The sequence below is a fragment of the Dromiciops gliroides genome, chromosome 2, assembly GCF_019393635.1.
Source record: "Dromiciops gliroides isolate mDroGli1 chromosome 2, mDroGli1.pri, whole genome shotgun sequence".
Taxonomy (NCBI): Eukaryota; Metazoa; Chordata; class Mammalia; order Microbiotheria; family Microbiotheriidae; genus Dromiciops; species Dromiciops gliroides.
Genome location: NC_057862.1, coordinates 105289072 through 105314148, shown reverse-complemented (window position 1 = coordinate 105314148; position 25077 = coordinate 105289072). Strand labels below are relative to the sequence as shown.

Sequence of the window (25077 nt, the reverse complement as noted above, 5' to 3'; positions counted from 1 at the left end):
TCTTTGGAAGACAGAGTAGCCCCATCCAGAGTAGCCCTCCTCCCTCACATACATACCCCCACTGTAATCAGGGATGTCTGTCTATGAGATATTTCTACATTACCAAGAAGCTAATAAATCAAATATTGAACATCTACTGTGTATCTGGTCCTTTGCTATTTGCTGGAGAGCCAAAGCCTGTTGGATCTGGAGGGGGCATTAAAAATTATCTAGTCTCTGCATGAACTGATGATGAGTGAGATGAGCAGAACCAAGAGAACATTGTACACAGTATCAACAACATTATGTGTTGATCAAATGTGATAGACTTGATTTTTCTTAGCAATGCAATGGTACAAGATAGTTCCAAAGTACTCATGATGGAAAAGGCTCTCCAAATCCAGAAAAAAAAAAGAAAAAGAACTGTTGAATATGGATGCAGATTGAACCATACTATTTCTTTTGTTTTGGGTGCTGTTGTTTTTCTTTTTTGAGGTTTTTCCTTTTTGCTCTGATTCTTCTCTTATAATGTGACTGATGCAGGAATATGTTTAGTGTTATTGTACATATATAACCTATATCAGATTACTTGCTGTCTTGGGGAGGGGAAGAGGTAGGGGAAGGAGGGAGAAAAATTTGAAACTAGAAATCTTATAAGAACAGATGTTGAAAACTATCTCTACATGTAACTGGAAAATAATAAAATACTTTTATAATTTAAAAAATTATCTAGTCTCACTGTTCAGAACAGAAAATTGGGGTCCACATAGATTTGCCTAAGATTATATAGGCTGTCAATGTTGAGACAGGATGAAACTCATCTCTAAACTTCACACTCAAACTTCTTTGCTGAAATTGCCTTTATTTTTCTTCAAGCAGAGACCCAAAGAGATTGAAGATGTGGCCCTTGCCCACCAAAGAGACAGAAGAAACTTCCACCTAGAATCACAATCTACCTGTATTCCCCCTCTAGTACCAGTTTGTTTCTCACAGTCAGAAGGGCTTGGGCCGGCATTCCTTTTGTTAACAATGGGTGTGAGGTAAGGAATGGGTTTAGAATCACCATACTTGCAAACCGTATGATCACAGGGCAGCAGATATTGAGAGAAACAAAATTATGCCTCTAACTGGGCCAAATAAAGCCCTAGATGCAAGATCTAAGAGTCAGTAGCGAAGCAGGGAGGGAAGTCCACAGCTAATGGGGCATAAATGGGTCATACTCACCTCTCTAACACTAATTTGTACCTCATGGGGGAAATGGAAGGGGAAGGAATGAGATACACAACCAAGGTTTGCCCCAGGGCATCCAATTTCCTAGTGCCAGCCCTTTCAGAGAACTAGGGGCTATATTTACTGAAAAATGGGGCTTCCGTTTAGTAAGTGCTGTATTTTCCCTAGGGACCAAGAATTTGTAATGAGTTCAGCTGATCTCACATGCTGGCCCTCAGGAGCCCAGTCCCAAGACTTTGGAAGGTAGCGAACCCTGCCCTGGTAATACCTCTGTCTAATTGCACAAAGCAGACTGTGGAGGAAAGAATCCCTGCTGAGACCTGCGGGTAATCAGTCTAAAAGGCCTTAAAATATGGTCCCAAATTATCCTGGATGTCTTATTTCTATAGAATGCATTTTACAAGGAACTTTCCATTTGGGGCTGTAATTCTGAACTTGTTCCACATTTGAGGCAGCCCTGCTGGAAAATCTCTTTTCTAATCACTCGGCTGGGCTGGCAGTGACACTGTCACTCTCCAAGTACTCACAATCTCAAATCGCTTTTTATCTCCTCGCTGCCAGCCACCAGCTCCTGGGCCCAAAGTAGGTTGTTAACACTCTGAATCTCCTAGAGCTCAAAGATTTTCGATCCTATTTTCTGTCTTTGGCAGATTTTTGCAAAGTGATTTTAGTCTCTGGCCCAGCTCACCGCCCCCTCCTTCCCTGGCTCTTCCAAAGCCTGCCTGCAGTGAAACAAATTTAAGGCAGGCAAGCGGCTGGGTTAATGGGCAGGAAGGAGAAGGAAGGCTCCTGGGAGCTGTTTATCTTAGTCAGTTTAATTAATCTTTTCTCCACTCTTAATGACCCAAACAATTATTTTTGAACTTCAAGGTCAGCTTAAGATCAAGAGCTCAGATTCAGTACACCCTGGTTAGATCTTGAGTTTTGCATTTGGGTCTTTCTCTTTAGCAAAATTCCTTCTTTCCAATAATAATCATCAAATAAGTACTGATTCCCCCATTATGTCAACTGTACCACATGCTAATATAAAGAACAGTCAGGAGTTTCAAGACCCCATCTCTGGTCTTATGTCGTATTCCAGAATGGCTAATCAAGGCCCTAACACACTGTGGTCAATTATAACTCTTTAGCAATTGTTTTCCATATTGCATCCTGGGAATGAAGGACCATACTGAAGATAAAAAGTCCTGTGCCAGTGCCACATCTGTTGGCTTTTAATATGGGCCAGCAAAGAATGGCTATCAGGAGAAGTAGTTAGTTGGAGCTGCCAAAAACTCCATCCTTCTCTTGGGAAGACACATTCAATAACAATGCATGAGTAGGGTTCATCTTTACCACCACCACTGTCTTAGTAATTCTTTGTTTTGTTTTGTTTTTGCAGGGCAATGAGGATTAAGTGACTTGCCCAGGGTCACACAGTAAGTGTCAAATGTCTGAGGACGGATTTGAACTCAGGTTCATTTATCCACTACGCCACCTAGCTGCCCCCTTTCCTAGTAATTATAGTGAAAGTTGAGTGGGAGATCTTCCTACAAAATGCAGTGACATTGAAAATATTCACTGCAAGAATTAATGTCAAGCCATCGTTCCTTAGCATCTAAGTGGCATGGGACTGTTTTTCAATAAGAATTCTTTCTCTGGAAACATCAGAGGTTGTGTAAGGATATGATCAATCCAGATCCTCAACCTTTCTTTGTGTCATGGACTCAGCTGTAATGAATCCCATGGACTACTTCTCAAAATCATACTTTTAAAGGTATAAAATAAAATGGAAAGAATTATAAAGGAAACTAATTATACTGATATCCAGTTATCAGCAGTATTTTTAAAAACAAGATCATGGACCCTACATTAAGAACCACTGATCTAGGTAATCATACTGATAGGATCAATGTCACCTTATTCATCAAATCTCAAAATACTAAGACTCATAACTATTCTTTGGACATTGAAGGATCTCAATTTGCTGAAATTCTGCACTGATTTTAGTCTGTCCCACACAATTTATCCCTTAATAAATGATGCATTGGCTTATGCTATTCTCTGGTTGGTTCATATATCTACATCTCATTTCCTCAACCAGAAGAACCTTCCCCTCCTTCAGGGCAGGGGCAGTATCATATCTTAAAGTTGTTGCTGTTGGTGATGTTATTGGTGTGTGTATGTGCATGGATGTGTACTCTCTGTCTTTGTCTCTTCCCCTCCCTCTGCTCCCATTCCCTCTCTGCCTTTCTTGCCATAACACAAAGTAATTGATCTATCAACTCTTATTGATTGGCTGATTTTTAAAACAACTTATATGGAACTCAACTTTATACATTAAGGACATAGAATTCTCCTCTATCTCTGCATACTCAGACACATCTATAAACTTTTTCTTAAGAGATTTAAGTCTCAGAAATGCTGAATGATTTTTCCATAGTGACACAGATAAGTAATTATCAGAGGCAGAAACTGAACTCATGGCTTATTGAACATAAATCCAGACCTCTTCCCACTAACATGAGGAGTAACTTCAAGTTTGGACCACAGAGGATAAAAAAAAACAAAAAACAAAAACACAAATAAATGGTGTTATTACCCCCAAGAGGCAGCACAGATTAGAGAGAGAGATACAAATTCAAGAATGTTTAAGCAAAGTCAAGAGATGAACAAATTATAAAGGGGCACTAATGGGAAGGTAGGGATGTTGGCAGAATGTCCCTGTTGTGTTGGATAATGACTAAATTCTTCCATAAATTCCCCTTCAGTGCCTCAGTCAAAGAGAGAAACCTGAATTAGACAGTTCAAGAGACTAAATGATTGGGACACTGTTAACATTTTCCTATCATTTTGGTCACTTATATGCCTGTGAAAGATTCTGCCACAATTTAATTCATATTGATTAAGTGCTTGCCATATTCCAGGCACTATGCTAAGAACTGGGGATGTAAATACCTACTGTGTTCCCTTCTACCCTCCTGTTCTGAATAAGTTAGTGCTTCCTCAAAAGGTGAGATAGGCTGGCCTATTTTGTCTCTGATACCCAGTGTATTCATACTGTTACCTGGGGAAAGTTTGTTTAAATGTGGCAACTTACCAGCAGGCAATGTACAGGGTCCCCTCTCAGATCAGTGTCAGGAGCCTGCAGCAACCGCCAGTCTCTGCCTTTGTTGTATGTGATGAAAGTCTTCACTTGGTTGTCAATCTTCTTGTTAGCCAAGAACATTCCCTTTATCCCTGCTACCTGGGAGAAATTGACATGGCTGAAAAATACATCATTTTAAAAGAGATTTTCCCCCTCAGAAACAAAACAACAGGTGCTCAGATCTAGCTTAGAGAGCATGACCAGGCGAGCCTTGAGTTCACAGAATCTGAAGGGGACTAGGCAGAGGATTCCACTCTTCAGGAAGCAGGAGATTAGTACCAATATGTAAATCAGGTTGGATTTGCCCAGTAAGCCCTGTGGATTTTTCCTACTTTTCTTTGAGTGTGCACTATGACTTCAAGACCAGGTGAACTTGATTTACATATTGTCCATGGTTTATACAGTTAGATTATTCATTGATATGGCTGAGAGATGAGATAAAATTCACCATTCCATCAATAATGGAATAATAATTCCTTTGGTGGGGGGCAATTAGGGTTAAGTGACTTGCCCAGGGTCACACAGCTAGTAAGTGTCAAGTGTCTGAGGCCAAGTTTGAACTCAGGTCCTCCTGAATACAGGGCTGGTGCTTTATCCACTGCGCCACCTAGCTGCCCCATTGTCATTCCTATTTAAGTACAACTCTAGAATGATAATATAGATTAGTTAATACCATTTCAACATAAGCAAGTAAAATAAAACCACAGTCACAAAGAGTAGTTTGCTCTTATAGCACAAGTTTCTGCCTTTCTCATTCTCCCCATCCCTCCAAATCTATCTCTTACCCTTAAGCCCTTGGAAATAATAAACATCTGACTCAAAGAATGAATGAACATTTATTATTTACTGTGTGCCAGGCATCATGCTATAATTGGTGATACAACTATTAGAGAAACATAGTCCCTGCCCTCAAGGAGCTTACATTCTAATAGGAAATGCTAAGACATATAAAGGACTGATAGCCAGGGTAAAAATGAATGGAACAATATAGTACCCACCAATTTGAGCAATCAAAAAAAAAAAAAAAAAGACATATCCTTTCCAGAGGAAACAGGTACAGAAGGAAGAGAAGTCTCAGAGATGTAATAAGCTCAGCATCTGACCATAAAGACCTATGGAGGAGAAAGGCAACATTACTGTGCACCTGCCCTTCTCCTAGGTTACTGAATGTTTGTTATAATAGCTACTCTGGCAGCTCTTGGTCTTAATGTTACATTCAAGTAATTCTTGTTTCTAGGGAATCCCTATTTTCTCTGGCCACCAAGCCTCTTCCACTTTTATGTAAGTCTTTTTATCTTGGTCTTTATATAGGTCCTGTTTTCTGTGCCCTTTGTGAGAATGAACTTTCCTGGTGGATCAGTTTCTCTGTGTGTCACAGCATAGGCCTGAGGGGGTGGGAGGGGAGGGATAATGGACTACAGTGGAAGGGAATTCTGAGAAGTCAAGCCTCCAGAGACAGAGCTATAACTAGGATGGCACTGCCTAAATGTTTTCCCAGGTACTAAAATGATATAACTTATGTAGAATTGTTTGCAAAACTTAAAACGCTATGTAAATGCTAGTTGTTGCTGCTGCTGCTGTCACTGTTGTTGTTAAAATCAGAGAAGGGGTGCATCTCCTCAGTAGGCTATGTGAGCCAACACTGAAGTCCATGGTACCCCTCTTGTAAGGTACACTATCCTAGGACCTCTTTATATGTTGTTTCTATAGGGGCAGCTAGGTGGCACATTGGATAAAGCACTGATCCTGGATTCAAGAGGAGCTGAGTTCAAATCTGGCCTCAGACAACTTGACACTTTCTAGCTGTGTGACTCTGGGCAAGTCACTTAACCCCAATTGCCCCACAAAAAAAATAAAGAAGAAGAAGGAGGAGGAGGAGGAAAGAAAGAAAGAAAAAATATGATGTTGTATTTATCACCCCATTCTCTATCCTCCTAGGGCTTTGTGGACTGTCAGCTATGCACTGGGAAGGTACAACTTTCTCTCTTAGAGTGACCCTTAGGGCATAATACATATCTTTACACATGGGCTTTTAATAAATGTTTATTAAAAGAAGGAATAAACTCAATTTACACTGTATACATATAGCTACTGTATTTACTTAAAAGTAATAATTCCACAGACAAGCTAGGTGATGCAGTGGATTCAGGAAGACCTGAGTTCAAATCCAGACTCAAACATTTTACACTTACTGGCTGTGTGACCCTGGGCACGTCACTTAACCCTCATTGCCTCACCAAAACAATAAAAAATTAAAAAAAATTTTTTAATTCCACAGCTTCATTCAAAAGTATTACAGAAATCATGCTTTTCCATAATGTAGATTATGCTTCCTTATTTTGTTGCTGTTCATTCTTCAGTTGTGCCTGACCCTTTGTGACCCCTTGGACCATAACCTCCACAAGTTTTCCTAGCAAAGATACTGGAGTAGTTTGCTGTTTCCTTCTCAAGCTCATTTTACAGAGAAAACTGAGGCAAACAGAATTAAATGACTTATCCAGGTCACAAAGCTAGTAAATGTCTGAGGCCAGATTTGAACTCAGGTCCTCCTGACTCTAGGGTTAGCACAGTGTGCCACCTAGCTGTCTTATGCTTTCTTATACAAAGTCCAAATTAATGATCTCGTGGATTTAAAAGGAAGGGACCCAAAAGAGCTATTTATTTACTTCAACCTCTATTTAAAAATTAATCTCCTCTCTACCAATACTCGACAAGTGGTTATTAGGCTTTTATAACTTCCATCCACTGTTTCTAAGCTCTAAGGCCAAACAGAACAAATCTAATCTCTTTTCCACATGACAGTCCTTTATATACTTGAATATAATTATCCTCTTACACACATACATGCACACACATGCATACATGCACATCCCTCATCCCCAAAGTTTTCTCTTCTCCAGCTTAAAGATTGCTCTTTCCTGCAATTGGTCCTTCTGCAGCATGAATTTCACCATCCTGGTTGCCCCCTTCAGTATGTTTTCCAGCTTATCAAGGTCCTCTGTAACTGGCACCCAAACTAAATACAAAATTGTCTGACCAAGGTAGTACACGGTGACATACTTTCTACTACACAATGCTTCCTCTCCAATAACGGGACTGTCATCTTATTTCTGGATGCTTGGTCTCTGTGAATTCTATTTTATGGTCCCTAGGCAGAAGCAGATATGCTGGTTTAGAGGATTATTATGTTAAATATAGGAGAAAAAATAACCCATGCAGGTGGCACATGCCTCCCTGGCCTTCTACTCTACTGGTGAAGGTGTCAGATCAGGGCCATGTGCTTTAGAAGTTGCTCATTCCATTTGCAGTCCTTTCCACTTTATTGGACCTCAAATGCTGCTTGTGGAGAAAGTCTCACTTTGTAATTCAGCTTTGGTAATTTTGTCTTCCAGTTTATCTCACAGTATTAAAATAACAACAACAAACACCCTGACAAAGCAGAGGGAATACAGAACAGACAATACAGGAGAGAGCAGGAGGGGAGCTGTTCCTTTTTCTTCAGAATTACCAAAACAGTGTCTCTCCAAGGTGAGATACTTTGTTATCCTCTGTCCTAGACCTACTCCTGAGAGATGTCAACTCTGTTTTATAGAAGAATAAAATACCTGAGCTAGAAGGGACAATAGAGATAATCAAGTAGAAATTCCTTATGTTATAGAGTGGGAAACTGAGGCACAGTAAGGGAGAGTGATTTGCAGTCCTGCACCTTGGAAGTTCCAAGTCCTTTGATTTTGTTTGGTTTCAGGGTTTTTGTGGGGGAGCTGAAGGGGAGGAAATAGCCACTGAAAATAAACTAAACTTTATTTTGGGGTCTAACCAACTTATTATAACCTCTCTGCCTTTCTGCATATTTCTTCTTTCTCTTAGAATGACCTCCTCATGTAGACTACTATCCTTGGGGGCCTATTTTAAATTCTGGGGCAACTAGATGGTTCAGTGAATAGAGCACTGGTCTTGGAGTCAGAAGGAGCTGAGTTTAAATCTGGCCTCAGACACTCAACACTAATAGCTGTGTGACCCTGGGCAAGTCATTTCACCCTGCTGGCCTCACTTTCTTCATCAATAAAATGATCTAGAGAAGGAAATGGAAAGCCACTCCAGTTGTCTTGATGTACATCTTGCCATTGGACCCAGATGGCTTTGGAGCAAAGAGCAAGGCTGGTGACTGTGCACAGCCCTGACTCACTTAAATCCAATTCACTGCAAGTCATGACATTACTTACCAATGTCATAGTCCTCTTCAAGAAGGAAGGACAAGCAACAACAACAATTTTAAAATCTAGAGGCAGCTGGTAGTACAGTGGATAGAGTGCTAAACATAGAGTCAGGAGATCTGTGTTCAAAATCTATCTCAGTCACTTACTCACTGTGTAACCCTGGGGAAGAAAATTAGCTTCTATTTGCCTTAGGCTCCTCATGTATAAAATGGAGAAGAGAAGTTTTAGGACAGGCATGACGGCCACCTTCTGATATTTTGTATTTAGGGATTCAGAAATGTCAACAGGCTTATTCTGTGTGATATCATGGGACAGAACCAGTAATGACAGAATTTGTAAATGAGGGGCTTATAGTAAGGACGACTTCTTAAAAACAGTTGCCTATAAATGGGATGGCTTGCTTTGAGACATCACTAATGCATCAATCCCCCTCACTGGAAATCTTCAAATTCCAGATAATGCCTGGGAATCCTGTGGAAAAGATTCTTTCAGGAATGGGTTACACCAGAAGGTCTTAGAGAATGTAAGCTCTTTGAGGGCAGGGATTGCTTTACTCTTCTGTTTGTATCCCCGGTGTTTAGCACAGTGCTTTGAACATACCAAGTGCTTAAATAATTCATTAATTCATCCTTAAATTCTGTGATTCTCTCATGCTGAGAATATTGATGTTTTTGCCTCTTGTTCATATTACTCATTGACATTTTATTTGTCTTGCCTTTTGGTATGTACTGCATTATTTCTTCTGGTGTTATTTAATTCTCAATGTTGTTTAAATTTTCATATATTTATACTTCTTCCCAACTAGACTGCTATCTCCTTGAGGAAAGAGGTCACATCTTAATCATTTTTCTATGCCCACACAGTGTCTCAGCTGGGCAAATAGTGAGCTCCCATTATCTGCTGAATTGAATTTTGTTGTTATTCAGTCGTTTTAGTCATGTCTGACTCTTTGTGACCTCAATTGGGTTTTCTTGGCAAAAATACTAGAATGGTTTGCCATTTCTTTCTCTAGCTCATTTTACAGATGAGAGTAGCACAATAGGGTGAAGTGACTAGCTCAGGGTCAACCAGCTAGTAAGTGTCTGAGGCCAGATTTGAACTCAGAAAGATAAGTCTTCCTGACTCCAGGCCCCATACTCCATCCATTGTAGCCCCTAGCTGACCTGAATCATGTATTCAAGTTTAATTAGGAAATGCTCCTTTCCTAACAGCAATATCAAAGTGTTTGTAAGTAAAAAAAAATGGGATGAAGATAATATTTATTTTACCATGAAACTCAAGAAGGTAGGAACCAAGATACTAAGACTTAACCTCATAGAAGATGGGGTCAGCTTCTCATGCAGAAATGCTTTCCAGTCTTATCTAATCTGACCTTCTCTTATTTCACTGAGTTCTTGGACTTGCATGGGCAAAGATTTTTCCCTATTTCTGCCTCTGCTAAATGAAAAAAAACTACTCTTGCTCTCAATGAATTTTGCTGGGAATTGAATTGAAAGAATCCAGGAGTCAGCATTTGAAATGACCCAGGAAATGGCAGAGAAAGGGTATCCCATGATTAATACCAAATAAGGTAATACTTCAATTGGTGTAATTTATTTGGGGATTTTGAGATGGACTATTTTCATAGAGAAAGTAGAAGAATATCTAGGGACAGGCTTAGTATCAGATACTATAAATAGCCAGACTTAAAGACCATAGATCCTCAGTGCTGCTCTTGCTTTAAGAGCATTCCTGAGCTTAAAATTTCACCTAAATCTCCCTCTGGTACTGTCCTAAAATGACACTGACAGCCCAACAAGATGCCAGCCTTAAATGACAAGGCCAAACTTGGATATCTGATGATAAGCAAGTCTTTCATCTTCTCTATGTTGCATCTTGAACTATGACTCAAATCCCATTTTTTTTAAGCAATCAACACTTAAACAAGCTCGACTTTGTTGGTTCCCTCCTAGTTCAAGACAATAAATTCAATACATGTTTATTTAGCATTTACTACTAGAAGGCACCATGCTGGGCACTGGGGATGCACAGAAAAAGACAAAAATGAAACATTTCCTTCACTTTAGGAGCTTGCAGTCTCTGAATTTTAATTATCTGGGTAAAAACTACTTACACAGATAATGAATAACTATAACTTGAGGAGGAAGAGAGTTCTAACAGATGGGGAGATGAGAAAAGACTTCCTAGGAAATACTCTTCTCTTCTGTTTGCAAATCTTTTGCACACTTCCTCATGTTCTACTTTTTTATAGTTATGTTGGCATATAGATGGTGTGTTTCCTCCCACCAGACTGTAAGAACCTAGGAGGCAGCTACCAGGCTGTCCTCTTTGAATTCTTTAGTTCTTAGCAAGGATATTTCATGGGTGGGGGTTCATTATTAATAAATGAATATTTAACTGAATTAGATTTCTTGGATTTACAGTATCACATCTGCATGGTTTCATTTTGCAAAATATAAGGTTTGCATTTTGTTTGATAACATTCACAACATTCCTCATGCACCTACATGCATATGCACCATTTACTGGTTCCATATGTTTATTCCTCCCCCAGCCTTGCCTTGCATAGGATTTGTATGTCCTGTGTACACCAAGCAGGTGATTTCAGCATGATCACAACCATTTTCATCCTTGCTAGGCCAACTGTCACTGTCTATTAAGCCATAGTGTTCTTCATCATCATTAATTAATCTGCTTTTCCCAAAGGAAGGTGGATATTCTCCAGTGCTGTCAAATCACCACTCGTCATCCACACCAATGCAAACATATCGGGCGACATGCGTCACGGACACACATATCACAGCCCTATCTGCATTGGCTCTACTGGACAGGGCCCTCTGTTACCCACTTCTTTCAGTGGTAGCAAAAACTTATCACTTGGTATTTCTGCTCAAGGGGACAGAAGCCAAGGGGCATCTATTCCCAGAGATCTCTGTCTAGTGGATACCAGCACACAGCCTATCTATCTGCTGCCTGTTCAGTGTATCCCTCACAGTTTAGAATGTTAGAAGAGTATTGACCAAATGAAAGCATACAGAGACTGATAACTCCTAACTGCATATGTACTTGCATTTATATGTAAATTCATGAAATATTCTATATATTCTGAAGAATATCTCCACGGGCTCTTCTCCTAGCACTTAGTACTCTTCTTACACACCTAGTATATTCTGATTTGTAGGCTTATCTACTAGATCACAACCTCTACAAGGGTAGTAGCAATGTCTTATTTAAGCTTTGTGTTTCCTCCAATGCTTAGCATAAGTGCTTCATACAGAAACAGCAATTAATAAATGACTGCTGAATGAGTGATTCCCAAGACTATTTCCCTCATCCTATGATACATTCTCAGATTTTTTTTTCTTAAAATTTAACTACAACTGTGTTTTCTATATTCATTGCTATTGTACCAGTTTGGGCAGTAAACATTTATTATATACCAGTAAAGGACTGACCACATGTCTCCCTAACTTCTCATGGTCAGCACCTGGTCTCAAGGAGACCCAAGGGAGTTCACAAGTCCTACACTATCCTAAGAGGGAGAACCAAGCTAAGAGCTTGGAGGAGGAAGGGAGGGATGGAGGGAGAGAGAGGGAAAGAGAGGGAGGGAGGGAGGGAAAGAGAGGGAGGGAGGGAGGGGAAGAGAGAGAGAGAGAGAGAGAGAGAGAGAGAGAGAGAGAGAGAGAGAGAGAGAGAGAGAGAGAGAGAGAATAAGAATGCCAAGCATTTTTATCCTCTTTAGATAGATGCTGGTCATTATACATTGATCAATGCTAATCTGTTAGCATCTTTCAATTCCATTGGTTGACATCACTTGACAGTGGTCTAAATTAAAATGAATTCTACAGATGACATCAGGGAAAGACCCTCACTCAAACTGCTTAAGGAAAGTCCATTATCTAGGTGTTCTCCTTCACTGAGCTATACAAGAGTCTATCTCCATTTCTATTGTTCCCTTGGGTTTGTCCCAAATAAGATCGAGGAAAACTGGACTTTCTGGTATGGTTGGGAGAAAGGACTGGTCTCTGAGTCCCTCAAGAAATCTATTATTAATAATAATTTTCTCACAGATACTTTTCCTTCTCTATCATATAAACTCTAAGGCTGTGCCCCATCTCTTTAATTTATCACTAACTAGGCAGAATCCCAGTGACTAATAATCAGGGAATCCATTGGCTGGAATTCTCATCAAATTCTGGTACATCACTAAAAGTGATATTGGAAGGATCTGAGAAGAAAAAAACAATTTTAATGGGTAGCATGCTAGTCTCATCACAAATCACAAAGAACATGCATAAATATAATATGGTCTATTGCCAACTATAAAAAGGATTGGACTGTACTTGTAATATCATTGGTATTGGAAATTACCAATGAAGAAATTCTCACTACTATTTTAAATTAGTATCTACTAATTAAATTACTTATTCACGGTCATGAAGCCATAATGTCTCAGAATCAAGACATGAACCTAGGCCTTTGAGAATCTGTGTCTTTCCTTGTATTTATCCAATCATGCGAAGTCTCTGTCTCTGTCTCTGCTTCTGTCCCTCCCTCCCTCCCCCCTCCCTACACACACACACACACACACACACACACACACACACGAGCGTGCACACAAACACACACACATATGCACACACTTCCTTTTATAGAAATGGCTCGGTAAAATCTAACCAAACCAATATTCCTGCAAACTCCTACAAACCAAGGTTGCCTCTTTTATTTATTTCTCCCAGGTTTGACTGGTATATCCTCTATGTTCTTACCCCTTAAACCACACCACTGATGCTTCATTCTCCATGCCCCTTATTAATTCATCTATGGATTACCTTATTTTCCATTTATCACTAAGCACTCATAATTCATTGCAATTCAGCTGGGATATTCTCCCTAGATGGCTTTTAGCTCCCTTCTAGCCAGAATAATCAGATTTAAGGGAACATTTGTGCCAGGTTCAGTGTCAGCCAATATTCTTTCCATCTAGGTAATCAGCAGATACGGCTCCACTAGTCTGATCACATCAATTTCAATCTAGGTTGCTGTGAACTGTCAGTAAAATAAAACAAAGCCTTCTTTCTCCACCCCCAGCCCCAACATCCCAGGATGCTAGCATTACATAATGCAGTCAAACCACTGCTCAGACTACCAGTAATAGGAGGTAGCAGTCTATCTAGAGGCAGCCAATGAGCAGACAGATCCATGTGGGAATCCTGAGGGGGAAGAGGAAAAGTTTGAACTGTGTCTGAGGGTCACCTTGATATCTGCCCCCCCCTCATTCTGTACCCAGGACAAACATTTGAATTTTACAGCAAGTGTCTTGAGTAGCTTCCTAACAACAGGACAATTCAAAGTCAATCTTGTCTAAACCTGTCAAACTTCACATCATCTTGGGGCCAATTAAAATGGGCTCTGGTTCTGTCAGAAAATAAGTAAAAACCCAGAAAAATGTTTCCAAGCTGACCTGAGGAATTAGGGGAAGGGGGAAGAGAGGTAGAGAGGAGGGAGGGACAGTAGCCTAGAAATCAATGGGGAAGTGGCTGAAACATGTAGGCTGAAGCTAATACTCATGGGGAAAAGGTGGGGGGTGGGGTCAGGGTGAGGGAGGTGGCAGAGAACAAGAAAATACAGCTTGACTATTTGTGCAACCCAGAAACTCTAGGAACAAGATATTGCCATCTCTAATCCTTGAACAATGGTGGAAAAAAAAGAGGGCAATTATTATTGACACAAATAGCATTGCATGCACATATATATGTATGCATACATGTGTATGTATGCATGTGTATTTAAAAAAGAAATTCAGAATGATGGGATCTCCATTAAGAGTCAAACTACATAAATGGATTGTTAGGTATCATTAAAAATTAGAAAATGTGGGGCAGCTAGATGGCGCAGTGGATAGAGCACCAGCCCTGGAGTCAGGAGTACCTGAGTTCAAATCCAGCCTCAGACACTTAACACTTACTAGCTGTGTGACCCTGGGCAAGTCACTTTACCCCAACTGCCTCACTAAAAAAAAAAAAAAATTAGAAAATGTTACTAAGACAGAACTTTGAAATTGAAGCTGTTCCCTTCACATTCCAGAAGATAAGATCTTTTTGATACTAGAATAGCTGGAAAATGAGAAGGAAAAAAATGACAAGTCTAGAATTATATCTATAATGTTATAGCATTCTTAAAATGGTATATAAAAGTTGATGGAGGCCACTGAGTTTTTTCTCTCATGTACTATGAGATTCTGATATAATTTTCATCAAAACCACCCATATTGATTACAAAAGTATATATTTTACTGAAATTGCTGTGTAGCACTGTATTTTACCTACTTCTCTAATGTACACTTAACATAACAGTGATGAATCCCCAGAGAGGTAACATCTACACTTAGAGTCAATGGAGAATGGCACTTAGTTCATGAGTCCCCAATACTGTGCTCTCCATCAACAGCCAGCCAGTAGACTCAATTAACTCTTTAAAAAGGCATTTATTGAGATGATATGGTGAAAATGGCATCTATAAAGCATAAACCTGCTGCACATCTTCCCACAAATACACATAGCAAATATGAGAAGAGGATTAACTCAGAGTGCAGTGTTAGAGATACATGTTTAGGATATATGATTGGCAACACACAAGCACTGGTACTGAAGGACCTAGAAATTCCTTCTCTCTTCATGAAGTTCTCATATTGCTTCCCTTGGGCACAGTCTCTGCTAGGTATATTGTGAAACTGAGTTACTGGGATCTACTCTTCTCATAACTCTCTCCTCTACTGTCAAGGAGTCTTATTCCTCAAAGCAGCTTCCTCCCTTGGGTGACTCTGGGTATCAATATTTTTCAGTGGCTATAAAGAATGTGACTGCTCCCTCATATGTCCACTGAACTAATGAATACTTGAACTTTTGAAAGAGGTGTCTCCCTTTGGGCAAGTTGTATCTAGATACCAATCAATGGTGGGGGAAAGGTAGGAAGAAAAGAGAAATCCCCTGCTCCTTTCTCCCTCTCCCAACTAGGGTTGCTTCATAAAGTGCTCCTAAGCCTCCACTTTTTCAAGTTCTCCAGAGCTGCTAGAAGAAAGTTCTCATCAACTTCTAATAAAGGTAAAGAGATTGGAAGCAGGGAGATGGGAAAATGCACAGGGCATTTTAAAGATCTGTAACAACAGGTCAAACTGCAACAAGAGGTAAAATCAGTGGCTTTATGGGGCCTGATCCTTTATGTTAGTCTTAGTATTCTTCCTTCCCAACACAACTCCTGGACATCCCAATGACTCACTCTCACAAGATGAATTGGCTTTAGGGCTGTGAAGTAGGAACTAGATGGAAGATTGAATTTCACCAAATTATGAGTGAAGTTTTAAATTCTTCATTACAGAATACTGCAATCCCTTCATCACAAAGGGCAGGCCTTCTAAAAACTGCCCATACCTTATTCCATAATGAATAACTTTCCTTCCGAATGGCTGTGCCTGGGATTAATAGAAAAGATAGAGAGAGGTAAGATCTGTGGTAGACTTTCTGTGATACTGACAGCTCACACATCTTTTGATTTTGAATCTTGGTCAATTTGGGGTACCAAAAGCAATTGAAATTACAATGGATTCTAACAGACTCTGATGTCCTCACATTTAGATATTCTCTGTTTTACAGAGTGAGAAATTGGAGGCCAAGTTATTTATTAACTCATCTAAATTCCTATCCACCAGAGAGGACTACAACTACCCAGTAAAGTTATTCAACCAGGATGTTCTTTTTGTCTAACTTTCATCTCTTTTGCTGCAATTTAAGGAAATTTCCCTTTACATTAATGTCTGGGGAAGTAAAGAACACCTGTCAACCATATCATCTTTCATTCATCCTTACAGATATTTAAAATAATAAAAAGAGTTTGGAAGGAAAATTTGGGGTCATTTAATCCAGCCTCCCATTCAATGCAGGAATTCATAAACCAAGGAATATTTATCAAGTACCTATTATGTCAGGGACTGTTCAGCAAATGAGAACACAAAGACAAAAATTAAACAGTCCCTGCCCTCAGGTAGATTACATTTTATCAGAGGAGACAATATGTACATATATGTTTATCTATCTAAATATGCACATATTTAAATCTGTATCTATATGACAGATATACAAAATAAATGCAAAATAGTTTAGGGAGGGAGGGCCTTAACAGTTGGGAGAGGGGGTGGGTGTGTGGTATCTATAGAGGGTGGCAGCTAAATGATGCAGTGGATAAAATGTCAAGTCAGGAAGACTTATCTTCCTGAGTTCAAATCTATCCTCAGACACTTAACTAGCTGGGTGACTCTGGGCTAGTCACTTAACCCTGTTTGCCTCAGTTTTCTCATCTGTAAACTGAGCTGGAGAAGGAAATGGCAAACCACTCTAGTATCTTTGATCCCCCCTCCAAAAAATCCCAAACGGGGTCACAAAGACTTGGATATGACTGAAAAATGACTGAACAAACAAGAGCATGGCACTTGGGTTTGAATTTTAAAGAAAGCGAGAGATTCTAAGAGTCAGGAGTGAGGAGGGAATATATTCAAGCCTAGGAGAAAGCCTGTATAAAAGCACAGAGATAGAAGGCATATCATTAGGGAGGAAAAGCAAGAGCTGTTTGGCCAGATCACACAGAGTGGGAAAGGGAGTAATATATAATAAGTCTGGAAAGGTAGTATAAGGCCAGGCTGTAAATGGCTTGAAAGGCCAAACAAAGGAATTTCTATTTTATCCTGAAGGAAATAGGGCACCACAAGAGTTTATTGAGCAGGGGTGTGATATGATTAGGTTTTTGGCTTTGGAAAAGCCATTCTGGTAGCTATACAGAAGATGGACTGGAAAGGAGAAAGAGTTGAGACAGGCCGTTTAGGAGACTATTAAATTAGTCCTAGATGAGGGTGGCAGCCATGAGAATAAGGACATGAATGTGAGAGATTTAGAAGAGGTGCAACCACATGAGTGACGACTTGGATATATGGAATGAGGAAAAACAAGTCAGGGAAAATGGAAACTTGGATGTCTGGAAGGATGATAGTGTCTTTGACAGTAAGAAGGAAGTTCAGAGGAGGGGTAAATTAGGGGGAGAGATACTGGGTTCTATTTTTGATGTACTGAGTTTGCCATACATATGGGCCATCTAGTTGGAAATGTCCAGTAGGCAATTGGATATGTATGACTGGAGGTCAGGAGAGGGATTATATAGGATGGGTATATAGGTTTTAGAGTAATATGCATCAAAATCATCTATTATATAAAGACTCTATTATATCCTCAATAGACACAACATCTACTTTAATATTTTATAGTGATAGGGTACTATGATAGAGCTATAGTAAGGGCTACAGATGTTAAAAGGGAAGACCTAGGCACTAGAGAGCAGATAGGATTTCAAGCAGGAAGTCCCTGTAATATGGGAAAAAAAATAGTAGTACAAGTCAAAGAGGAATTAGGGGATACTGATAGACAGTAGCCTTGCAACATATTTAAATTTTTATTTCATGTATAACAGACATAATTTACATAATAGGCAATCTTTCCAAATCTTGCTTGACCAATTAGACTGTGAGCACTGATGACATGGTCTCTGGTGTATTCCCTGATCCCATAAAAAGTCCCTACCAAGACAACTTCCCATTTTGTCAGACTTGATGGATTCTCCCCTCTGTGCGGGCTGCATAGGCCAGCACTTGAGTATCATCTTCATGGTAAAAAGGAGAGAAAAGAGAAGTTCTTGGTGCTTGACTCATCAATTTAACTGGACCAAAATCAACAACAGGACCATAAGTATGAGCATGTTTTCTTGCCCTGTGTTTGATAACTTCATTTTTACAAGCTAAATAAACCTTCTTTCATACACCTTGACTATGCTGCGTCAGTCATCATACCATTCTGATACCTGAGTTTGTGACAGTGCCAGCAGCCCACCTTACTACTTACTTGATAAAGCTGGGATCCCTCTGTTTGACAGTTGTAAAGTTAGAAAGTTCTTTCTTAATAAGAATCTTGGTCTGCCTCTTTTCAACTTACACCCATTAACCCTAGCCCTTTACTGCTGTAGAGGACCACTGTATTCCTTCTTCCAAATAATAGGTCTTCAAGTAACTAAAACATAATAATAGAACTAGACTGTAGATTTCATTTTTATAGGGAACTCCTGGGCATGGAAAACCCCTTTACTAATTGACAGGCACTCTAAAATTCGTCATCCTGGAGAGCTGCTTAGATCATCAGTAGATTAAACAACCTGCCCCTCCCCCTCTGGTCACATGGCCAGTACGCATGAATCCATATCTTCCTGGTTTTGATGTTAACAGTCTTTCTTCCATATGTCATTGCTTCTCTGAAAACATGGCCTATAAAAGTTGTTTTTGTTTTTTTCTTAAAGATACACATCCCTAGTTCTTTCAACTATTTTTATATGATGGGGTTTTGAGACTATTTTTAAATTGATTGCCTCACTTATTTTTTTTTTTCTTTCCAGGCTAAGTAATCCTAATTCTCCTAAGCTTTCCTTTAGGATCCCCTTATTGGAAACCTCAAGTATACTTAATTTTTTAATTTATAACCTCCTTTGGATCCTTTTTAACTCTTCAGCATATTCTTTATATTGTAAGTAAATAGTTAATGTACAACTATAAATATTCTTTGCAGCTAAAGTTTCTGGGTGGATAGACAACCGGGCTTGGAGTCATGAAGACATGAGTTCAAATCTAGTCTCAGACACTTATTAGAGGTATGGCCTCAGGCAAGTCACAAATTCTGTTTGCTTTTAATCCACTAGAGAAGGAAATAGAAACCACTCCAGTAACTTTGCCAAAACAAACAAAGGAACAAAAAAATCCATGGACAGTACTGTTATCATATGATCTACAGGGTCATCAAGAGTCAGACACACCTAACTGACTGAACAACAACATAAATATTCTGGTACTGCTTTAATATAAAAGGGTTATGGAAGTTACTGGTTTCAGGAAAAAATCTGAAAAATCAATATTTCCAATAAGCATATAAGGCCTTGCTTTAAGATATCAGCCTAACAGACGTGACATACCTCATAGAGGTCAATCATGATGTTACCCTCAGGCCCACGGCTACTCTGGACATTCTCCAGAGCTAGAGTAAAGTAGACACCACGTGTGTCTGAGATGTAGAGGTTGTAGGTGTCATTTTGGTTCCACTCCTGGACTGCTGCAAACACTTGGTTCTCATCTGTGCTGATGACATGCATATCCTGGAGGGAGGACAAAGAAGAGAAATGAGAGTACAGGAGCTCTATTTTCCCTGTCAATCCTTGTTAAAGTTATTCTGTAGGTCTGGAAAATAAAATGAATCTGCAGTCTAATAAGAAATCCTATAATAGGCACCATGATTGCAAATAGTCTCTCTTTTGCATATATGCAAGATATTAATTAATTGAAGGAGTATTAATCAAACATTTCTTTTGATGTGGTTATGGGGATGGGCATTAATGTAATGGAGGAAGGGAGTAGGGAGCTTAGCTATAATTTGGATATCTTATTAAACAACCTGAAAAAATGCTTTCTCAAATGACGAGGACTTTGGAGAATCAATCACCATGATTTATTTGCCAAGCACAAATATGGGGCTTGCTCAAAAGGCTTATGAAGAATAAACTTGAGAGGAAAAAGGCTAAGAAGAGGGGAAAAGGAAAAAGATAAAATGAGAGAGCGTTGAGCTATCCTAAGCCCACCTAGAGCACCACTTTTCCTCTGAGGTAGGTCATCACAGTATCTCATGAAGATGTTCAATACTATATGAGAGGAACAGTAAGACCAGTTTGGCTGGTCTCTTAATAACTAAGTTTACCCATATCTTTCCTTACAAGGTACAACCAACAAGAAAACTTAAATGAAATAAATCTATGTAGCACTTTACTTACCTACTTGCATGTATTATGTATAGACTTATAATTTGCATAATAGACAACCTTTTCAAGTCTTGCTTGGCCAATTACTGTGAGCACCTTGTACCTTGAGTTCAAAGGGCTGTCTTTTGCTTTCTTTTTTATCCCTACTCCTTCTTACAGTGCTTAGAACATAGTAGACAAATAAATGCTTTCTCTTTCTGAACCCTCATATCATTCTCTCATCACATATTCATTCAACAGAGCTGTTAAGTATCTTTTAGGTACAATGGAGCTAGCCCTGTTATAGAATTTTCACAGCGTTACTTATATTACCTCTTCTTGTATTTTCTTCTTCACCTCCCTCTGTCTTTCCCCTAAAATGTAAGCTCCTTGAGGTCAGGGACTGTTTTTCACTTTGCCTTTGCATCCTAATATAGGACCTTGTACAAAATGCTTGCTGAATTTAACGTAAACAGTTATTTTTCCTTGTGTTTTATATAAACAGTTCAGAAACAGAGACTGAGTTTGAATCTTGTTTCTGACACCTACCACTTGTATACCCATGTAAAAGTCACCTCACTTCTCAGCCTCAGTTTCTTCATTTGTAAAACAAGTGTAATAACACCTGTAGCAACTATACCAGTGGGTCATTTTGAGGAAAGTACTTTGTAAAACTTAAAGTGCTAATAGAAATGTAAATTTAAATGATAATTATTATCAGACTATAAACTCCAAAAAGGCAGTGCCTCCATCTTTTTCATTTCTGTCTCACTCACAATACTTGGCATGGAACCTGCCTAATAGGACGTACTCAATGGATATTTGTGCAATAATAATGCCCAAGTAGGAGTTCAAATTCTTCTTTCTTTAGGATAGTGCTCTTCAAAGTATGGGCAAGAAGAAGAGGGCTCATGTAGCCCAAGGTTTATTGATTTACTGGGGTACATTTTCCTATTACCTCTTTAGTCCCTAGCTTATGACAGCAAATATTTGTTAACAGTTCGTTGGATCAGAGGGGAATAGACAAGAAGACATCATCTATATTATCCCCTTGCTTCTCTGTGGGAACATCATCAAATAAACCCAGAAAGATAACCCCCAGCCTTTCCTTCAAACTAACTAAATAAAACTTCAGAAATTGGAATGCTACCACTTCTCCTGTTCACAAATTCCATTGTGTATCACATGATCTTGAGAGTGTTGGGAAGTTCTGCATGATATCAACCTTAAATTCCTCTCTATACTGAAATATCTTTCCTCTCAATCAGTCAACCAGCAAGTATTTATCGAGTTCCTTTTTTTGACAAAGCACCATACTAGGCACTTCAGGAAAAAAAAAAACAAAGATACATAGGACATTATTTTTATTTAAAATGTTAATATATAGTTCCAGTGACAAATATTCTCCAAATTTTTTTTTCAACTCCTTTGGATCCCTCAGTTATTTGCAAGATGGTTGAAAAGTAGATTTAATTTTCTCAAGCTCAAAGAATTTGAATCATGACAAATCCATATATTTCATGCTGAAAGCAAAGGTTTAGTTGGGGGTGGTGGTGAGGAAGTATGTTGTTCTTCAAAGGCATGCAGTGGGGTTCAGACAAGGGATCATCTAGTCTGTGAAGTTCAAAACCTTCATTGGTACCCAACTGCCTAAAGATAAGGTCTACATTCTTCAAACAGGCATTTAAATATCATCACTATCTAACTCCAACCTATCTTTCCAGTCTTGTTACACCTTACTCCCAGTCCCACACATGATATTCCAGTCAAACTGGCTAACTTGCTGTTCCTCCAAGTTGCCATTAACCTCTCTACCTCCTCATCTTTGCACAGACATTCTAGGAGCCTGAAATTCAATCCCCCCTCCTAGGAGCTTTACCTTCATTTAACATTCAACTCAGGGGGCATCCCCTACTAGAAGCTTCTTCTGACTCCTCTTCATTGTTAGTCTTCTCACATCATCTGATATTCACTTATCTGTTTACTGCCTGTTTACAGCCTTGGGAGAATATAAACTGCTCAAGGGTGCAGGCTTCCCACCCCCCCTCCCCCCACCCCACCCTTTTATCTGTGTTTAGTCCCAAGTAAACATATAAATTATCTTTCCCTCTAACCTCTTTCCTGATCATCTAATCTCTGCTACCCATCAGATTAGCCTCAATCTTTCATGGGTCCCTCTAATCCCATGGTAAGATTAAAACAAAACAAACCAACCTAAGCATAAAAACTGTGGTGTCTTCCTTTCCAAATAATCCAGTTACTGACTTTCCAACAATCCTTTCCAAATAATCCAGTTCCTGACTTTCCAACAATCCTTTCCAAATAATCCAGTTCCTGACTTTGCTAGGAACCTCTAAATATATGCACAAATGGTCCTTCTAACCCAAGCCTGGGATGCTTCCACTTTGAAAGTGTAATGAGATTGTAATGAAATAGCTCATCTCCTTAAATAATATACACTCACTTGGTCAAAATAATACATTTGCTGGCTGTTCTGACTTCTATTTCTCTGAGAATGACTTAAATTAATCACAATGTCCTCAGAAGAGGCACTGCCGGAATGTTCCTGGCACAGGAGATGAGGAAAGGAGAGAGATGAGTGCCAGGGGTTCAAAGGCAATTCTTTTAGTCCAGATTGTCCAATTGCTACCCACCCACTGGGAGCCACAGGACATTGGTGATCGGGATGATAGCTGAACCTGGGCAACTACGAAGCACCCATTCTAAAGTCACCTAGTAACGGGGTGAGAGGTTTCCTTAGCTTTCAAAAATCCATTTCAAATCACACTTGTGATGCTACTCAGGTCAGATGGGACATTTCCTATGACACCACTGAATATAATATCTGGCTTTGTTCGTCTGTTTGTGCATTTCTTATGAAAGAATCCCCAAGTGTTCACAGGGCTAGGTTAGCATATTGGAAATAGCACTGGGATGGCAGTTGGGACATGTTTGACATTTTGCAATGCTTTTTAACATCCCTCAAAGTTTCTTCACATTCTTACCTCACTCTATAATCCCAGGAATTGGGTAAGATAAATTTGATTATAGTTTAATAGCTTAAAAATTGAAAGAGACCTCAAAGATCATCTAGGGCAACCCCCCCCCCCAATCCCTTCATTTTACAGAAGATAAAACTGAGATACTAAATGTCAGAGCTGGGATTAGAAGCGAGGTCCTCTGACTCTAAACCTAGCACTTTTCTAATGTATCAAAACTGAGGCATAAAGAGGTGATATAACAGATTAAGTCATATGATTATTTAATAAAGACTCGTGCCTCTTGATTTCTGTTTGGGTTCTCTTCCTATTGGGCTCTACTGTCTCCATGACTGGAGAAGATGAATGTGTTCAAGGGTAAGGAACACAGAAGGGCAAGATAAAGAAAGGGGTCAGAAGAGAGATGGATGATTGTCTGACAGAACTTCAAATGAGTCAGATGTCCTAGGATTACAATACGGGTTGATATAGCCATTCTCAGAGTTTTCCACAGAGCAAAGCTTTGGGCTTTGAGCTCCTCAAAGCAGTAACTTGCAGTTTCTTATCTTTTGCTTCATTGACAGTAGGGAAAAGGGGAAATTTATATTTCAGATTTTGGTCATTCCCATCCCTGGATCTCCTGGAAGAACAGAAGATCACTCTGCTGTTTTAAAGGATCCCCTACATTTTAAATGCTTAAGCATCAATTACTCTTGGGTTGGCTGTGGGAAGTTGACCATTGAAAAGATCAGGGAAAATAAGAAATACCATCACAAAATTAAGTGACATATATTTATATAGTACTTTAAGTTTTACAAAGTTTTCTTTTATAGACAAACTCATTTAATCTTCCCAATAACCTCAGGAAGTAGTATTATGATACTTATGTCACAGGTGAAGAAATTGAAGCTTGGAGAATTTATTAAGTAACTTTTCCAAAGTCAGTATCTGAAGGAGAATTCAAACCCAAATTTTTACTGACTCCAAATCCTGCTCTCAATCTACAAGGATACATTGCTTCAAAAAGACTGTTCCAATTAAGAGAGACAAGATCAAACACAAGAAGTCCCTTTTTTGTCTAAGATTTTTCTCCTAAGATTTCAAATCTCTTATATTTACCCTTATGAATTTATGTTCTTTTGCTATGCCCCATGTATATCCCAACCCACATATATCAGCCCCAGAGGAATAAGCAAGCCAAAAGAAAGGCAACATGTTATTTTTTCTTTTTTGGTGAGGCAATTGGGGTTAAGTGACTTGCCCAGGTCACACAGCTAGTAAGTGTCAAGTGTCTGAGGCCAAATTTGAACTCAGGTCCTCCTGAATCTAAGGCCAGTGCTTTTCCACTGCGCCACCTAGCTGCCCCCCATGTTATTGTTACAATAGACATATCATTAGATTCTGAATCAGCACATAGGCTCAAATCCTTGCTCTGTTACTTCCTATTTGTGAGATGTTTGAGAAATTACTTAGCCTCTCTTGGCTTAAATTTTGTCATCTGTAAAAAGAACGGATTGGAAAAGATTACATCTAAAGTTTCTTCCAACTCTAAACTCTATACTCTCATGTAAAAGTAAATTTATTTCAGGCCTACACTACACTACTAATAGAATTGGGATAGTAAATCCAGGGCTTTGAACTCAGGTCAGTATGCCCTCCACTAGATGGTGCTAGT

The 25077-nt window shown here is 39.3% G+C and overlaps 1 protein-coding gene across 6 annotated transcripts in view; it reads right to left on the bottom strand.

Annotated features, from left to right (window-relative positions):
• The window catches only part of SORCS1 (sortilin related VPS10 domain containing receptor 1), a 766642-nt gene that overhangs the window by 156051 nt on the left and 585514 nt on the right, over positions 1–25077 (bottom strand). For all 6 annotated transcript variants that reach the window (XM_043988103.1, XM_043988104.1, XM_043988101.1 and 3 more), the window contains exons 9-10: positions 19609–19788; positions 4289–4435 (exon numbers count right to left, since the gene is read on the bottom strand). In XM_043988103.1, the coding sequence (XP_043844038.1) occupies positions 4289–4435; positions 19609–19788 (327 nt within the window). The remainder of the gene's footprint in view (positions 1–4288; positions 4436–19608; positions 19789–25077) is intronic.